This window comes from Pagrus pagrus (genome assembly GCF_965226575.1).
Source record: "Pagrus pagrus genome assembly, chromosome: 3".
NCBI classification, from domain to species: Eukaryota; Metazoa; Chordata; class Actinopteri; order Spariformes; family Sparidae; genus Pagrus; species Pagrus pagrus.
In genome coordinates this window covers 18,809,749-18,826,484 of record NC_140187.1, presented here as the reverse complement: position 1 = coordinate 18,826,484, position 16,736 = coordinate 18,809,749, and the positions used below count along the sequence as shown (strand labels likewise).

Sequence of the window (16,736 nt, the reverse complement as noted above, 5' to 3'; positions counted from 1 at the left end):
AATCAATTAATGGTTTCAGTCATTTGTCAAGCGCAAATACCAGACAAATACTGGCTCCAGCTTCTTAAATGAGTCTTTAGGTTTTGGGCTAAAAGAAGCGATTTGAAGATTCATTCATTTTGAGCTCAGGAAAACTGTGATGAGCATTTTTCAGGTTTTGACATAATATAGACTAAATGAGTGATTCATCATGAAACTCATCAGCAGATTACTCAATGATAGTAATTGTTGCAGCTCTATATTAGTCACACCCAGTGTAGAGATGTAAGAACTGTACTTAGGTACAATTTGAAGATACTTGTAACTTGAGCATTTCCATTTTCTGCCCCTTTATTCTCCCACTCCACTAAAATATAATCTTTTATTATAAAGTTTGATAACTTTGGTTACTAGTTGCTTTGCAGATTACATGCTGAATGAGTACTATTCCTAATGGTGACATTTGCTTTTACCAAAGTAATATTTTAACACAATATCTTAACTTTCACTCAAGTATGTCTTTTGGGTACTTTTTTCAACACTGGTCATACCTGTCCAGGAGGACCGACTGCACCAGGTACTCCAGGAGACCCCTGAAGGCCAGTGGGTCCTACAGGTCCAGCAGGGCCCCGGTCTCCTTTCAGCCCATCACGGCCCTGGAAAAACACATGCGATTACACAACTGAGACTCTCTCTACCCAGGGTAACTTCCTGCTGCACTATATGAGAGTAAACTATAAAATCAAAGCAGGTGGCCGCTGCCACCCCTCCACTGATGTTCTAGAGATAATTAATATGAATTTGCACATGAAAACAGCTCTGACATTTGGCGCCACTCTGGATTCCTCTCAGAAGTGGCTTCCCTTTAAAGGCTAAGCTTGATCATTAGAGGCTAGTGAATGTATATAGCTGCTTCTGAGAAGCCTATTGATTCAGCAGTGAGCGCGTGATGGTAATGTCAATGTCAGAGCAAACTACGGTTGATAAATACACACTGGAGGGGGAAAGTGATGAGGAGAAGGGAGGAAAACTGATGTGTAATTCAGTAATGTCAAGGAAGGTGGGATCGATACAGGAAGGAGGGGTGAGACAGGGCAGGTTGAGTCAGACAGGATACAGTTTATAGACAAACTGACAACAAAACACAAAGAGATGATATTATGATATATTATATTAGATATTAAGATTTGGCAAAACTGACATCTCTTCCAGCTGCTCCTGCTTCTCCTTTGTCACCCTGCAGATTAAAGACAGAAGAGAAATACAGACGTAATGGGGACAATCTTCATAAACAAGTTTCTTAAAACTCAGTAAATAAAAAGGTAAAACTTTTACCAGACTAAATTATTGTTTGGTTTTCATTTTCATTTTTAGTCAATTTACATGAGGAGTGTCTAGAAGAAACTCATCAAAATAATATTCAAAAGTACCTTGTATTTTATCAAAGATGCTCTGCTTTAACAGATCAGTGTACACAACAACATTCAGAGGATATCAGTAAAATAAGAACTGTTTCACAGATTTGTCGCATACACTTGTCATGCCAACTCGTATAATCTAATAAACAGCCACAAACCTTCCTCCCATCTTCACCTGGAACACCATCCTCTCCCTGTAAGTCAAACGAAATGCATTACAAACTCCACAGGAACAAACTGAGTAATAGCCGGTCCGCTGCAGGAGCACTCAGATAATTCAGTGCCATTATGCCAAGACAGCCATTACACAGCAGACCACAAACAAACGTCTGCACTGCTCTGGATCAGTGAACATCGTTCACATGAAAGAGTACATCAAGGCTTTTACCAATTAGAGAATGATGGAGAGGGGACACACTCATACTGAACAATACTGTCAAGATTCATATTCTGGCTGCCAGTATCTAAATATGTCAAGTCACTCATATAAAGTGCAATGTGTCACATTATGTCAGTGAGAGTGGATTTTATAAACAAGACTCTGAAGTAAACCAGCTACCATTTTGCCAGCAGCCCCAGGCTTGCCATCCTCGCCTGCTTTACCCTGAAATACAACAGCAAGGATGATAAGTAGATGTGATCAAAAACAGAGACAAGCAAACGAATGAATGAAACTGATGAATAAAGACATCATCTAAAGACTGAGTGCTGGAGTGTGTTTACTCACAGGTGTCCCTGGAGTTCCTGGAGGCCCAACAGGACCAGGAGGGCCCTGCTCTCCTCTAAGTCCTGGTAAACCCTGAAACCAACACATCACAGTGAAAGGTTTAATCTCACTTTTACTCAATCAAAATGCCTGGTGAGCCAGAACTGATTTACAATCGGTAATATTTTCACTGCGTTGTGGGGATGTTAGTACATTCAGTAAGATTTAAATGTCTGGAGGTTGTTTTTATTTAAATTGTGTATTTAAAAGCAGAACATATCATATTGGGAAAACCTCCAGCTGCTGTCAATCGAGATGAAAAGTATCTATTCAGAATCCTGAGAATCACAGCACTGAGGCAGGAAGAGTAGAAAAAACAAGCCCCCAGATTTGATCAAATGGATTAGTACAGTATGATTAAAGAACTAACCTTAACTTATGGAGATAGTGACTCAAGAAATAATGAAAATGGAAGATGTGTTTGAGAAAAGGTGGATAATAGATGATGGGAAACTCTAACTACATCATTAAAAGTATCAGAAAAATAAGCTATTCTATCATCTTTAAACTAGGGCTGGCACAACGGTGCATATCTGGAAAAAGTATGAAAAAAACCCCAGAAATATCTGACATGTATACATCTACGAAAATTAAATGTGAATAAAACTGCACAGGACAGAAATGTACAGCAGCAGCAGTCATAGAAGCTTCATGTGTTCACCCCTGAAAACAGCATTTAGGCTCTTGAACTGAACTGTAAGAGCAGTTTTGGACTTTCAGAATCAATATTTATGGTCAATATTACATTTTAATCTCCCCTGAAACCATACTGAGAACATCTTTCCCTACAGTCAGCTTATGCAACCGGTCACAGGAGTGAAGGCTGAATTTTTACACCTCCACAGTGCCCTCTGCAGCACATACACATAAATAAACATGCGCAACTGCAATTCAGAGTAAGACATCTTCACTGAAATGTGTTGTGGATGTGTTTAATGCAGAATTTGAATCATATGATCAATCATATGGCAATTGTGTTTTTAAACAAACTGACAGGAACAAGGACACTCACATCTCTCCCAGGATCACCCTGTTTCCCAGGATCACCCTGTAAAAACAAAAAAAAGTGTCAGCGATCAGCTACACATATTCACCGCTCACCTCTACATATAGTGTGTTTTATAGTTTGGTGAAAAGTTGGCAGAAACAGAAGTACCCTCTGTCCAGCTGGTCCAGAAGCACCTGGTTTACCATCCAAACCTGGACGTCCATCCAACCCAGATGCTCCCCTTTCTCCCTGATCACAAAAAGGTTTAAGGGTTAGAAAATGACATGTACAATACAGAACTTCACCCTCTGAGCGTCATCCCACTGGGAATCCACTGCAGAATATATAGGAATGAAGGACACCTGGCACCGTACGGGCAGCAGAAAATCCTTCAATTTTAAATATTGATAAAATGACATGGGTCAGTTCAGTAGGTGGCATTGTGAGGAGCAGTCACTGTGATTGATTTCAAACCTTCTCTCCAGGCGCTCCTCTCTCTCCTGTGTCACCCTGGACATATATAAAATAGAAATATATTAGAAGTGATAATATTATAAATGTGTGTTAAAGAAAATTAGTGATTCAGATATTTACAGCTTTCTATTTATAAGGATATGAGTGACAGAGAGAAAACTCACTCTTGTGCCTGCTGGCCCCCGTTGTCCCTCCGAACCCTTTAGAGACAGCAGGGAGAAAACAAGAAGTCACAGAGGATCATCAGTCACGCATACTAAATCAACAGGGAAAGAGGTCAGTGCGAATACAGATGCGTATACTAGAGTGGCTTATCAGATGCTCACAGAAGCATTTATAAATTGCTAGAATGAGGCAAACTCACTCGTAGGCCTGGGGCTCCGGGAGTTCCTGCTTCGCCTTTCTGACCTTTGCTGCCGTGCTCTCCTGGGTCGCCATCTTCGCCCTGGGATTCACAATGACGTAAATTGTTTTAGCTGTGCTACTTTTTTTTTTTTATCCAATTAATTTTCAGCTGATAATGACATGGTGGTTTATTAAGGAGTTCTCCCATCGTGTCTTTGCAACAACCACAATAACTGCAAAAAGTGGAGCTCTTCATAGTTACAGTGCATACCTGCTCTCCTTTATCTCCTTTGAGCTGGCCCTGGATGTCAGCCTGTTGAAGAGATCAAACACAGGAGACTGAATGTAGTCTCAAAGCTGAGAGGATCTAGATTGTAGAAGTTGTTTATACGTTCCTAACTCTAATTTACTTTGATAAAAATGTATCAAACTCGTGATACACAACTATCACCAAATTCTTCCCATAATAATGATTTATCACAACAAAGGGGCAACAATCTACAATATCATGATATCTGTAACTAAAGAGAAATAAAGAAATAGTCAGATAATGTACATTTTACAAAAGAAAACAACACTGATAACTTCTTTGTTGTCATCTACAATTGCTGTCCATCTGACCATCACCAGTCTGTTCAGTGCTAGGCTCACACTACAGGACTTTTGAAATCATAACCAACTGTGAATACTGGTTGCATCATGCACATAGATGTTCTTCTCTCTAATGTCAAACCTGCACACACTACAAGACTATAAAAAATGTAGATTCTCATACTACAGAGGGAGCGATGCAGCGCCTCACATGATCTCAGTCACGTGATCACAAATGTAAACAATTGGACACAACTTGCTGTAGTAATGTTAAGTGTGTGAAAAAACAGAAATTAAATGAGTCTGGGTGATGAAATGTTTGGGGACACGGTAAACACGGACTGTCTATTCTTCGATGAGAACTGTCAGTTTTATTATCTGTCAACAGTAGTACGCTAGCTAACGTTAGCCGCAAGAACTAGGGTTGTCAGCTGCTCCGGGGTATCTCTCATTGTCTATATTGAAGTACAGTACTAACGTAAATACAATCGCAGTGAGAAATCAGGAGAGAAATCCCGGCCGAACATTGGGACCAGCCAAGCGCTCTGCCCAGATTTCTCCTCCGATTGTGAGGAGGCGCAAATTGGGGTTAAATCAGCCCCAAACTCCTGCAGTGTGAGCCCGGCCTAAGGTGGCAGAGGCAGTAGTGGCAATTAAGCTTGTTGTTGTTCAGTAAAAGAGAAACTTGAATTCAGAAGGTGTATGGCTGCATTTCTTCTGTTTAGTAAGGAAAATAGATACAAAAAAAATATTTAAATCCTTTACAATTTCTGAGTTTATTAATTTATCACCTCTTACCGGTACATAGAGGCATTATGAGACAGGATGGAACGGGGCTAGCTGGTTAGTATGCTAACTTCAATAGACATCTTTATGCAGTACATAGACGTTGTACGTCTTTGACATAACGTCAACAATGTTTCTTTGCACCCTTTTGATAATGTTGGTTAATATTTTAATGTTTTAAACTCCATTTCTGGCCATATCTTGCACATTGCTCCTTTCAATTCCAATGGATCCGCTGCACCAGATCAGGGTCAAGGTGTGGGAACGCCACTGACACCACAAACAAAAAACTAACAAGCTGCTATTAAGTTCGACCCACAGGTATATATTTTTACACAGATGAAGTTGATATAATGTAAAAAGTATGTGGTCATTCTCATAGTTGTAACATTGATCATGGTTTTGTTAATGCTTCTAAACAAGACAAGTTAAAAATTTGTTTTCCTTTATGTTGGAGCTGATCTAGTATAGCTTCTGTTTAGGCCCCATAATAAACGTGCAAACTCTCACAAACTAGAGCATGCTGCCTTTCAAATAAGTCCTCATAGATGCATTTTGCCCTTACAGTACTTCTGTTACAAGCTTTTTTATTTGAGTATGCCAATGAAGAAAACGCACTCACCATTTTTCCTGGTGGTCCTGGAGGCCCTTGAGGTCCCTTGAAGAAGAGAACAGCGTGAAAAGTGTGAATCCACAAACAGTAGATGCAAAGTTATAAAAGCACCTTGTAAAAATAAAGCAAATAACAAACCACTTCTCCTTTTTCTCCTCTCAGCCCTGAAGGTCCTGGGCTACCCTGCGATCAAACACAGATCAATAAAGATGCTGAACAGCTGACCTTCTGCACTGCTTCTTCTCAGTCAAGTAGCACAGAAGAATATTGATAAACTGTCTGTATGATGATACATAAATGTGTGTCTCACATTTCGTCCGGACTCTCCTGGGTCTCCCAGGTCTCCTTTCTCTCCCAGTCGTCCTGGTTGACCAGCCAGTCCCTGAGAAGGGGTAATAAAAACGTTCGTTAACTTTCCATCGACTTACTGTATGTTTAAAGTTGAAAAGACACTTGTCCTACCCTCAGTCCTCTTTCTCCTGGCTTCCCTGGAAGTCCAGACTCACCCTGGTGACATGTACACATTCATTTTAATAAATAAACACACATTTTATAAGGAGAATGGATGTTTGAGATGTTTGTAAGAATAAGAGGAAATAGATCACACTTACAGGTGTGCCTTCATCACCCTTCTCTCCTCTAGGTCCCTGTATAACATGAGTATAAATAATTCAATGATTGTACCTGGAGAAAACTTCAGTGGCATTACATTTCAAACTCTTCATCAGCTGAGTAGAGACAACAGAGAACATGTACAACATAAATTAGCAAAGGTTTGCATGTCATACACACAAAGTGTTATTTTTTTTACCTCTGAAATGGCATCATTAGAAAGAGATGCATGTTGGAAGGACAGAGGAAACAGAAGACACTTAACAGGCAGTCTGATCTTTGATTACGGTACTGATACTGATTGCTATTTGTTTACTGATTGTTGCGCAAAAACACATCATATTGTGATCACTTTGACTGATATTGCAAAATGAGGCACAATTTTTAGTGGGTATGAACATTTTTGCATTTCATTTTCACAGAAAAAAAATAAACTAAAAAATGATGTGATAGTGTTCCCTTACGACTAGAGAATATGATCTGTAGGCCGGGTCATCTCTGCAAACTACAATGGGTCATTAATAAATGGTATATTGTGACACACATACCTTATCAAAAGATAGCAGCATCTACAATTTAGACATTGCACTTGGCCATGAGTGATTCAGATAATATTTGGTTAATCCTTCAGCCCCAGTGGAGAACCATTTAAAGAAAGACAGTAACAGTTTCCCATTTGCTTAATAAAAGGCCTGAGACACGAGGTTGATATTATTGCGAGGATACTTATCACTTCATGCCCGAATTCTAATCATTAATTTGGACGACAGAAATTGTTTTGTCTAACAAACAGTCTTAAGCCCAAATATATTCTGTTTAAAATGGTATAAAACAAAGATTAGAAGTAAATCCTCATGTCGGACAAGCAGGTATAAAGTAATACCTAACAGATTAGTCAACTATCAGAGTAGCTGAAACTTAATTGTAAGTCGATTGACTAATCAGTTCAACAATACCCATCATTAAGTATTCGAGGAAGAGGAGAGCAGTTATTATTTTAAAGCTGTTATCAAAAACCACAAGTTAATTATTTTGTAGATATTTTTAGATAATGGAGCCTGTTCTCTCGAAATGACCGGTTCATTTGTCTTATTATCTGACAAAGGGTCGATTTCCTCGAAATAACAACATCATTTATCACAAGAAAACGACTTTTGTTTCCTTGAGATCACAGGATAATTATGAAGAAGTCGAAAATAAGTGTCTGGTTCAATTAAACACACCCAATCTTAGTCTTCAAGATCACTATCACGACTGTCTGGGAGGATTCATTCATGTCAGACCTTGACTGAAGTATGGTCTGATGCTTGATCAACAATGGGTGCTCCTTAATCTGACACTTCCATCTTAAATCGGTTGCTACAGTTGTCAAAGCATGCTGGCATGACACTCCTGATCTCTGATGAGCATTAGTAATGAGAGAAAGTGATAATGGGTTGATTATCTTGTTGTCTCAAGATAACAGAGCTCGAGATAACAACATAATGAACTTGTGATCTTGAGATAACAGAGAAAACAAAGCGCAGCGATTTTCAGCTTCCATACCTCGGCTCTAAAGATCATAACATCTCAATAAAATTCTACTTTTAGACATAAATAAATAATATTCAAGTATCACCCCACTTCTACTGTATGTAGAGAAGGCTAACAACAAGATACTGATAAAGGTGCATAGAGAAGAAATATAGATCCCAAACACCACTCTGACCTCTTTCCCAGCCAGACCAGGCTTTCCTGGGATTCCTGGCCGTCCATTTTCCCCCCTCTCTGCTGGTTCACCTGCGTCTCCCTAAAGAACAATAACAGGACCAGTTTAACAGTCAAACACATAGAAACAAACAAAAGGGCTAAAACACAACAGAGCAGGCCTCTCACCTTGGCACCCGGCCTTCCACTGATACCAGGAAGTCCCTGAGGAGAGAGCACATGTTTAATGTATTTCTTGGTTTGAGCAACTTTGGGGCCACGACTTACACTGACAGGTGGCGCGAGGGAATGTTTCATGAATAATGGTTGTTGTTGTCAGGAATGTATCACAGCAGATGTAAACGTTATGATTGTGACATTTGTTGTTCTGATAGGGAGGTGTGAACGAACTTACCCTCTCTCCAGCCTCTCCTTTAGGACCAGGGACAGCTGACCCTCCTGACCCTGAAGACCCCTGTCAAAATGACAAGAAAAGGAAACGTCATTTAGACAGAGCCAGTGTGAACCTCACACACAAGCAGGTGAATATTTTCATCATCCCCTGTATCGTCCTCTGGTCGCTCACTTTCTCTCCTCTCAGTCCCTGCTCTCCTCTATCTCCCTTCGACCCTTCGGTACCAGGCACGCCTCGCTCCCCCTGTGTGAGAGGAAAACCGTCAGAATAAAGGATGGCACTCTGTTAAAATGAGAAGTTAAACGAGAACAGAATTTGATTGCTTACCTGATCCCCTTTCTTCCCTGGTAGACCTGGAGCCTGCATAAATAATACAGTGAAGACTCATCATCACAGACCGCCATGGGCATTAAGTGCACATCCAAAGTGATAAGAAAGATAAATTATTATAGGTTCTGATTTTTTTTTCCTTATCTGATAACTTACACTTCGGCCGGGCTCCCCTCGTGCACCTTCGTTTCCCTGGGAACAGACGGATTCACTTGTTCTTTCATCTTTGCTCGGAAATGCATTACATCAGATTATGAAACATTCTGCGCTGGCGTCACGTTCCTATTGACCCGCTGCTTCTCATACGATTGCATCTAATTGAATCAGTCTCACCTTTTCTCCTGCTGGTCCACTGGGCCCTGGTAAACCCTGATGACAAATGCAAAGACTCATTCGTGAGACTCGCCCTGAATTTGTAACAGTCGTACCATGCGGCAAAATAGCAGACAAAAAGGCACAGTGTCGTCATTAACCAATACTACGTGGCAGTCTGTCACTCACTCTCAAACCCGGAGTTCCTGCGAGGCCCGGCTTCCCTTGGTCCCCCTAAGAGATAACATGATTTAAATAACAGCAAAAAAATCTCACTAAAAGAGGGAAATGTCAACAGCTGAACTCATTTAAATTAAAAGCTAAACCAACAGTGCTGAACTCACTCTCTCCCCAGTTTCACCAGCCGGTCCTCTCTCCCCCTGCAAAGAGACACATGTCCTCATTCACTGATTGTTTTCTAGCTGAAATGTGCCCATTATGCCCCTCTATCAACACATGCATGTGCAAATTGCATGACCGATGAGTTTGGAGCGTCGAAGCTTCACTTATAAAATTGACATTTGAAACTCTAAATCCACATTTGAATGCTGTTCAGCTTTTTACATTTTTTTTGCACGTCTTTTCATTTTGTTCAGTATTTCTGCACTGCTACAGATAAAGTTTAGGCTACACTGACAGTATTATTCTATTTGTAGAATTAGATTCCAGCTGTGGCTGCGCAGGACTTTTTCCGACTCATGTGATCCAAACATTTCTAATAATGAGTCCAAATATGTTGACATTCGGTACAGCTCTAGTCATAACTGGAGCGTAAATGCCCTCCCCTTTGATTGTCTGACTTGCTGTCAACAATACCTGCATCTTACAGAAAGGGGTTCCAGCCATTCTGAAACTGATCTTTGTGCATATTTAGCACATTATGTGACTTTTAAAGTGATAATACTTTAAATGCGCTACAGTTGTTTGGGATAGTTTGTTACTAACAATTGTTAGAGCTTCTCAACTTGCACTGGCTCATCTGCAAATAAATATTACTGTATGTGCGAAAAAATCAAGGGATTTCTATAATGTAGAAATATTTTCTGATGCTAAGAGGCTTTATCTGTCAGCCAACACCAACGCTTTCCATTTATTCTGTACAACTATGATCATCTTTAACAGACAGACGTCCATCCCACCAGAAAAAAAAAGAAAAAGACCTTGGCATCGACATTAAAGATTAAAGCTGCCTTTCAGCTCAGGTACAAACACGTTGTCTGTAGTATATCTTTTTATTGGATTTAGAAAAAAAAACACCTGCTGTGTCTCCACCCTTCTCTAACCAACATTTTTTAACTTAGACCAATGTGAGCATGATGGAACACACATCTGGCTCCACAAGATTGCTGGTATAACTTTATAAATGTTCCCTGTGGTAAAATTAGCTATAAAACCTGGTGCCCTACCTGTGAATATGGACCACAGTCATTCAGACTATTAAAAACCCACACTGACACCACAAAGACTCACACTACAGACACAGACATGCACATACTTGGCTGATTCATTCTCATATCATGTAACTCACCCTGTCTCCCTGTGATCCAGGCTCACCTGGCTGCCCGCGGTCACCCTATCAGAGCAGAGAGAGAGTGACAGAGGTCATTCTTCTATTTACACCTCACCACAGAAGTGATTTTCCTCACCTTTATCTTACCTTGCTACCAATTTCTCCTGGAGGCCCACGGGGACCCTGAAAGACATGAGCAAAATGCTTGAACATAAATATATGAACTCCATCAAGGAGGTTATGTTTTGGTCCTGTTTCACTGAATTGTGGTGGACAGTCCGGCCACGGGCAAAGAAAGAACTGAATAATTGTAGCCGTAGACAGCGCCACCCTGTGACCATTTTCTGAAACACTTTACACTTTTGCTTGTAATTCCTGAATTGTGAGGCATAAGTGCATAATTATCTTTTCCTTGGCTAATCGTGTCTGTGTCCATAAAGGCAGAAGGAGAAACTGTACACTGACATTCTATCTAATATTAACCAAATGTAATGCAAATTACTGTAATTCTGCAAGTTCCCCTGCAGTCAAAAATGTGTATTTCTTCCTGTTCCTCCTGTCAAATGTTTGAGCTGTGACGATAGAAGGCTGATTTTTTCTTTAACATTCATCTGCTGAAAATGAAAGTAGGCGGTGTACAGTTGTATTTTTTTGTTAAATAAGGAAAGAAGGCATAAAATATTTCCTTACTTGACATTTTGTGAGTTAATTTTGTTAATTTATTAGACTTAGTAGTGAACTTGCCACTTTTACATCTCCCAGCTGAAACTATGGGGGCTACCGGACTATCGCCTTTTGCGGTTCAAGGTGGAACCTGTGGCTAGCTGGTTAGCATGCTAACTTCAGTAGACATCTCTGCAACACATCGACATCTTTGACATAACATCAACACTTTTTTGTTTGTTTTGAACAAAAATTCTGGACAAATCTTAAAAATTGTTTCTTTAAGAGACGAGCCAATGAGGATGATTTGTGACATCACAAATGGCTTCGAAGCCAATCTGGGGCCAATATTGAGCCCCATCAAGGTTGATGTAGAAAATTGAGATCTCCCATACACATACACTGAGAATGGATTTTACAGTGAAGTAGGAGACATCTTGTGTAAAGCAATTAATATTGTAATGTTTGCTTATAGATGGCACTTCAGCATCATGGTGAACTCGAACGACCACAACATAATAGAAAGTAATAGTGATTTATTACGTGATGCAGATGTGGATGCAGATGCAGATCTGAATGTTTTGAAATTGCGACGGGTGTGAGGAGGATTGTACAGGCATACTGTAGCAGAGGTATGTGCTGTCAGTGCTTTGTATAATTTGCTGAATATATTGTATATATATCGTTCATCATCATGACATCAGCCATCTGAAGTTGCTGTGTGTTTAACCTACCCTGTCCCCAGGCTCTCCTTGTCTGCCTGCAGGTCCCGGTGGCCCATCAGCACCTTCGCCCTGAAAAAGAACATTTCTCTGAGATAAGCACCTCATATGCTCAACCACTCATGCACTGACTCAATCTGCAGCTACCTTGTCTCCTTTGCTACCCTGTGGTCCTGTCAGCCCTCTAGGACCCTGGGCCCCTGGAGTTCCTGAAGCTCCCTGATAATAAAAATGCAATTAGTAAATGCAAAATACATCCCTCCCCCCACACACACACAGTTCAGATGCAGACTAAACGTGTCAGCACTTCGGCAGTGATTGACAGCTCTTACTGGGGAGCCCTTCTCGCCCTTCACGGCCACCCCGCTGCCGACTCCTGGAGGTCCCTGTCAGCAAAGAGAGATAAGAGCTGGAATCATTATGCTTGTGAGCTCCTTGGGACATTTCTGCAGTGAGAGGACAAGCTGGTGATGATGTGACTCACCCTCTCTCCTGGGCTGCCCCTTTCTCCCTGCAGAAAGAAACAAAGAGAGAGAGGAGAGAGGAGGGTAAACACTGTTGTTAGGGAGAGTTACTCTGTAGCCTTTTTCACACAGAGATTCTGCACTATCACTGTAAAGAAGGCTCGCCTTTATGCCGCCTTTGATTGTTCACACTGTGTTTCCCGGCTTTCCAACTGTTAATCCAAACATGTATCCACTGCCCATTTATAATTATATGGATGCTGTTACAGTATAATGTGTTGTGATTGAGATTATGACCCACCATGCATCGTGGAAAGTCACAAAGATAGGTTTTTTGCTCTAAATGACATCACATAATCGCCATCAGTAAATAGCAGACTCTGTCTGGCTCTCACTCACAAGGAGGGCTGTTGTTTTCTGGGGGAAAGTTCACTGGAGTCTTAGTCGGGAGGGCTGACCATTGCAGTGATTTTTCAATAGGTGACAAAGACATGGTGAGTTGAAGTTTTTTGCTCTGAATCACGTCACATAATCTCCGCCATTTAACAGAAATGTGATAAAGAGTACATGAACTGGGGCTTATGATAATCTACACAACATCTACACAAATACTCAAAGGTTGATTCATACACCAACCAACCTCTCTGCTGCTCGACATTTAATGTAATAACAGAAATAAGTACTTGTCATTCTAAATAAGACCAATTATAACAACTTTTTCCATTACTGATTAATTGTAAACTGTTGTGATGGAAGAATCAATCATTTAGTGTAATTACAGTGTAATTTGCAAGTTTCCAGAGACACTGTCAGCACAGATACGTACTAGAAATACCATTAGTATCTGACACAACTATCAAATATGAAAATATTTTTTTTTTGGATGCATCAGGAAAAATACAGTTTTCAGTCCTTGTCTCACAATTGAAAATAAAAAAATAAAAACCCTGACTTGACTGAATAAATCCATACATTCAAAATGATATAATGTGACAAAAGATCTCATATACAGTAAATGTTTGAGCCTCCACTGAATGAAATACTTAAGTGGCTCAATACTACCACCATGTGATTGAGTCGGATAATAAGAGTTTTGTCTTGGTGTAGTGGACTTTTATAGCACTGTAAGTCTAAATGAGAGAATCCATTGAGGAAACTTGTGGTTTTATCAAAGATTTTCAAAATTGGATCCATTATTGCAATAATCTGATGTCTACTTACTGTAACATTATAAAAATGATACTCAGCATAAGATCTAATTGTTCATTCAAATTTGTTGCAACCCTCCTCCACCCCATTCACCTCCAGTTCATCATATCCAGTGCCCAGTCCAAGCTCACCAGAGTCCACCTCATCCCATCCAGATCTTTAGCAATCATCTTCATCCCATCACCACCAGAAGCAGCTCGGCTCCATCACCGGGCTTTCCTATACTACTCAAAGCTTCACCTTCCCTCTTAAAATCTAATGACAGTCACGATGGGGCCTAATTGCCAAAGATTTATTCATTAAAAACTAAGTCTCTCCTGATTGAACTATAGATGACAAAAATAATCTATTGGCTGAGCTGACAACATCCAACCGGATTTTTTTATGCATTTGATTTTAAAATCTTTTGTTGTAAACGTCTGTGAGCAGTTCAGAAAAACAGCTGAAATATTTAAAGGTGCAATATGTAGTTTTAATCAGAAGAGACAAACTTTCATTTATTTATTTTAATTGCTGAATACATTGAACAAAAAACACAATTTCATATGATTTTACTTTGTCTCTATTTGCAGGACCCTTCTAAGTCACCACAGTGTTCAGGGGACCTTATTCTCCTCTGGGGACAGTTTGTTTATTCAGATATAGAAATATATCCAATAAATTAATACTTTTCTTAGTTGGTATTATTACCTCATTAATATTGTAAATATTACCTTTCTGTGTTTCTGCATCAGTTTCTTTTCCAAAACTACTTCAATTAAATATAATTATATTACAAAATCTTGCTTGTTGCATCTTTGAAAGAAAGTATCTTACAGTCATGAGTGAATATCTCACAGAGCTGATGTCAGTATATTTAAGTTATTGACTGAGGTGGAGAGAGGCAGCAGGTGAGGAGGCCTACCTTGATAGAGAGTCCTGGTGTTCCTGGTATACCCGGGCGACCGTCCTGACCCGGTGTCCCCGGAACTCCTGCGGCGCCTTTGGCCCCGTCGTTGCCTGGTCGACCTGGAGTAGCCTAATTATAAAACCCACTAACACTGGTTAATATATAGGAACAACTTAGTACAACAAAACATCTATACAGCTACAGCTAGACAGACAGCTAGTTATCATGTCGTGTCCATCTCGATAGCAATGATATGATCGTCTTAAAGTTGTTTAAGAACATTTTGCTTTCCAGTTTGTTTCTTACCGGTATTCCTGGGATGCCTGGTTCTCCTTTCCTCCCAGGAAACCCCCCTCCAGGTCCAGATGAGCCCGGTTCACCCTAAAGCATCAAAAAAAGCACAGTGAACACACAGACATTGCCATCTATTTGTTTGTGTCATTTCTTTAATAGGATGGGATCTACAGTATTCTGGGTTTGTTCACTTTGTATTTACTGGATCTAGAGGATCTCACACATTTTCTTTTGAGCCCCTTTGATTTTGAATACTCAATTATTAACTTTTACTTTTGCACTGAAGCATACAGTTTGGTTTTCTCTTTGATTTAGATCTTTAGCCATGATATTTGTTTCTTTAGAGATATGTGCTTTATTTCTGTGTTAAAGATGCTAAAAACATTTTCACCTTTGTTATATATTTTGTTGAGTTGTGTACATTATCCTAAATGTTTCCCAAACCCAAAGAAATACATTTTTTTTATTCAAAGTAACAGTTTGTTTCATTTTGCCTAATGCTATATGCCAGATAATTTATATACATTTATATATATTTTTATATATATATATATATATATATATATATATATATATATGCATGCATGATTCGTTCTTTCTGCACTTGTTTCTGTAATGTTATGTAAATAGTGTGAATGATGAAATTGAAAAAAAGGTCCAGTGTGTAGGATTTGATGGCCTCTAGTGGTGAGTTTTCAGATTGCAACCAACTGAACACCCTTCACCTCACCCTCATCTCCGGTCGAAAGGCCCTCTCTAGAGTCAGTGTTTGGCTTGTTTGTTCTAGGATACTGTCTAAACATGGTGGACTCAGTCCTCTCCATTTGTAGATATAAAAGGTTAATTCTAAGGTAACAAAAATACAACGATTTTTAGTTACATCACACGCTAATGAAAATGTCATTATGAAGATTATGTTCTATTTCTAACAATAGATCCCTCTGAATCATTTTGTTCTGTTCTAGGTGTCTTTCAAACTGCCCCAAACAAACTATCAGCATGTGGGTTAGGAAATTGTTTAAAAATGATTACTCACCCTTTCACCTTTACTTCCCGTTGGCCCTTGTGGCCCTGCCACACCTGGTCCACCCTAAAACAACAAAAAAAAACCCTTAGGGAGGAAGCAACGTACTTCATACTCAGAAGTCCATCTATTAACTCTGCAGGTCAGGAGGATGACGGTTACTCACTGGGTCTCCTCTGATACCAGGTATGCCCTGTGAACCCTGCAGACACAAAAACAGCATTGTTTTATGACCTTTATGTTTATTCAACAACATAAAGATGTCCAGGAGTCCATGGTCCCTCTACTCACCGGGACCCCTGCATTTCCTGGGGAACCTGGTCGTCCTGGCAACCCTGGATTTCCATCAATGCCAGGAAAACCCTGAACAGAGAACAACCCATCTGTTACTTTATTCCTACTAAGGCAGGTTTTTATATTTTTTGTACAGCTCTAAATCTACTTACTCTTTCTCCCTTTTCTCCTTTCACCCCCCCTGAGGGGTCAATAGATATTTGGCCTGGCTGACCTGGGGGTCCTTCAGGCCCTCTGGGGCCATCCCTCCCAGGCAAACCATCACGACCCTGCATCACACACACACAAATATAATAAAAACAATCAGTATCATTTTGAACGATTAGTACATTTCTGTATAGTGAGTTATTCA

General features: G+C 39.9%; 1 protein-coding gene across 2 annotated transcripts in view; it reads right to left on the bottom strand.

Moving 5' to 3' along the window:
• col7a1 (collagen, type VII, alpha 1) overlaps positions 1 to 16,736 on the bottom strand; it is a 66,340-nt gene that overhangs the window by 24,935 nt on the left and 24,669 nt on the right. For both annotated transcript variants that reach the window (XM_084348775.1, XM_084348774.1), the window contains exons 31-67: positions 16,537 to 16,653; positions 16,382 to 16,453; positions 16,257 to 16,292; positions 16,103 to 16,156; positions 15,079 to 15,153; positions 14,788 to 14,901; positions 12,695 to 12,721; positions 12,543 to 12,596; positions 12,358 to 12,429; positions 12,223 to 12,282; positions 10,973 to 11,008; positions 10,844 to 10,888; positions 9,660 to 9,695; positions 9,505 to 9,549; positions 9,337 to 9,372; positions 9,160 to 9,195; positions 9,001 to 9,033; positions 8,845 to 8,916; positions 8,674 to 8,733; positions 8,448 to 8,483; positions 8,281 to 8,361; positions 6,572 to 6,607; positions 6,423 to 6,467; positions 6,271 to 6,342; positions 6,099 to 6,143; positions 5,970 to 6,005; positions 4,242 to 4,283; positions 3,990 to 4,070; positions 3,790 to 3,825; positions 3,626 to 3,661; positions 3,320 to 3,400; positions 3,176 to 3,211; positions 2,125 to 2,196; positions 1,957 to 2,001; positions 1,556 to 1,591; positions 1,181 to 1,216; positions 531 to 635 (exon numbers count right to left, since the gene is read on the bottom strand). In XM_084348775.1, the coding sequence (XP_084204901.1) occupies positions 531 to 635; positions 1,181 to 1,216; positions 1,556 to 1,591; positions 1,957 to 2,001; positions 2,125 to 2,196; positions 3,176 to 3,211; positions 3,320 to 3,400; positions 3,626 to 3,661; positions 3,790 to 3,825; positions 3,990 to 4,070; positions 4,242 to 4,283; positions 5,970 to 6,005; positions 6,099 to 6,143; positions 6,271 to 6,342; positions 6,423 to 6,467; positions 6,572 to 6,607; positions 8,281 to 8,361; positions 8,448 to 8,483; positions 8,674 to 8,733; positions 8,845 to 8,916; positions 9,001 to 9,033; positions 9,160 to 9,195; positions 9,337 to 9,372; positions 9,505 to 9,549; positions 9,660 to 9,695; positions 10,844 to 10,888; positions 10,973 to 11,008; positions 12,223 to 12,282; positions 12,358 to 12,429; positions 12,543 to 12,596; positions 12,695 to 12,721; positions 14,788 to 14,901; positions 15,079 to 15,153; positions 16,103 to 16,156; positions 16,257 to 16,292; positions 16,382 to 16,453; positions 16,537 to 16,653 (2,037 nt within the window). The remainder of the gene's footprint in view (positions 1 to 530; positions 636 to 1,180; positions 1,217 to 1,555; positions 1,592 to 1,956; positions 2,002 to 2,124; positions 2,197 to 3,175; positions 3,212 to 3,319; positions 3,401 to 3,625; positions 3,662 to 3,789; positions 3,826 to 3,989; positions 4,071 to 4,241; positions 4,284 to 5,969; positions 6,006 to 6,098; positions 6,144 to 6,270; positions 6,343 to 6,422; positions 6,468 to 6,571; positions 6,608 to 8,280; positions 8,362 to 8,447; positions 8,484 to 8,673; positions 8,734 to 8,844; positions 8,917 to 9,000; positions 9,034 to 9,159; positions 9,196 to 9,336; positions 9,373 to 9,504; positions 9,550 to 9,659; positions 9,696 to 10,843; positions 10,889 to 10,972; positions 11,009 to 12,222; positions 12,283 to 12,357; positions 12,430 to 12,542; positions 12,597 to 12,694; positions 12,722 to 14,787; positions 14,902 to 15,078; positions 15,154 to 16,102; positions 16,157 to 16,256; positions 16,293 to 16,381; positions 16,454 to 16,536; positions 16,654 to 16,736) is intronic.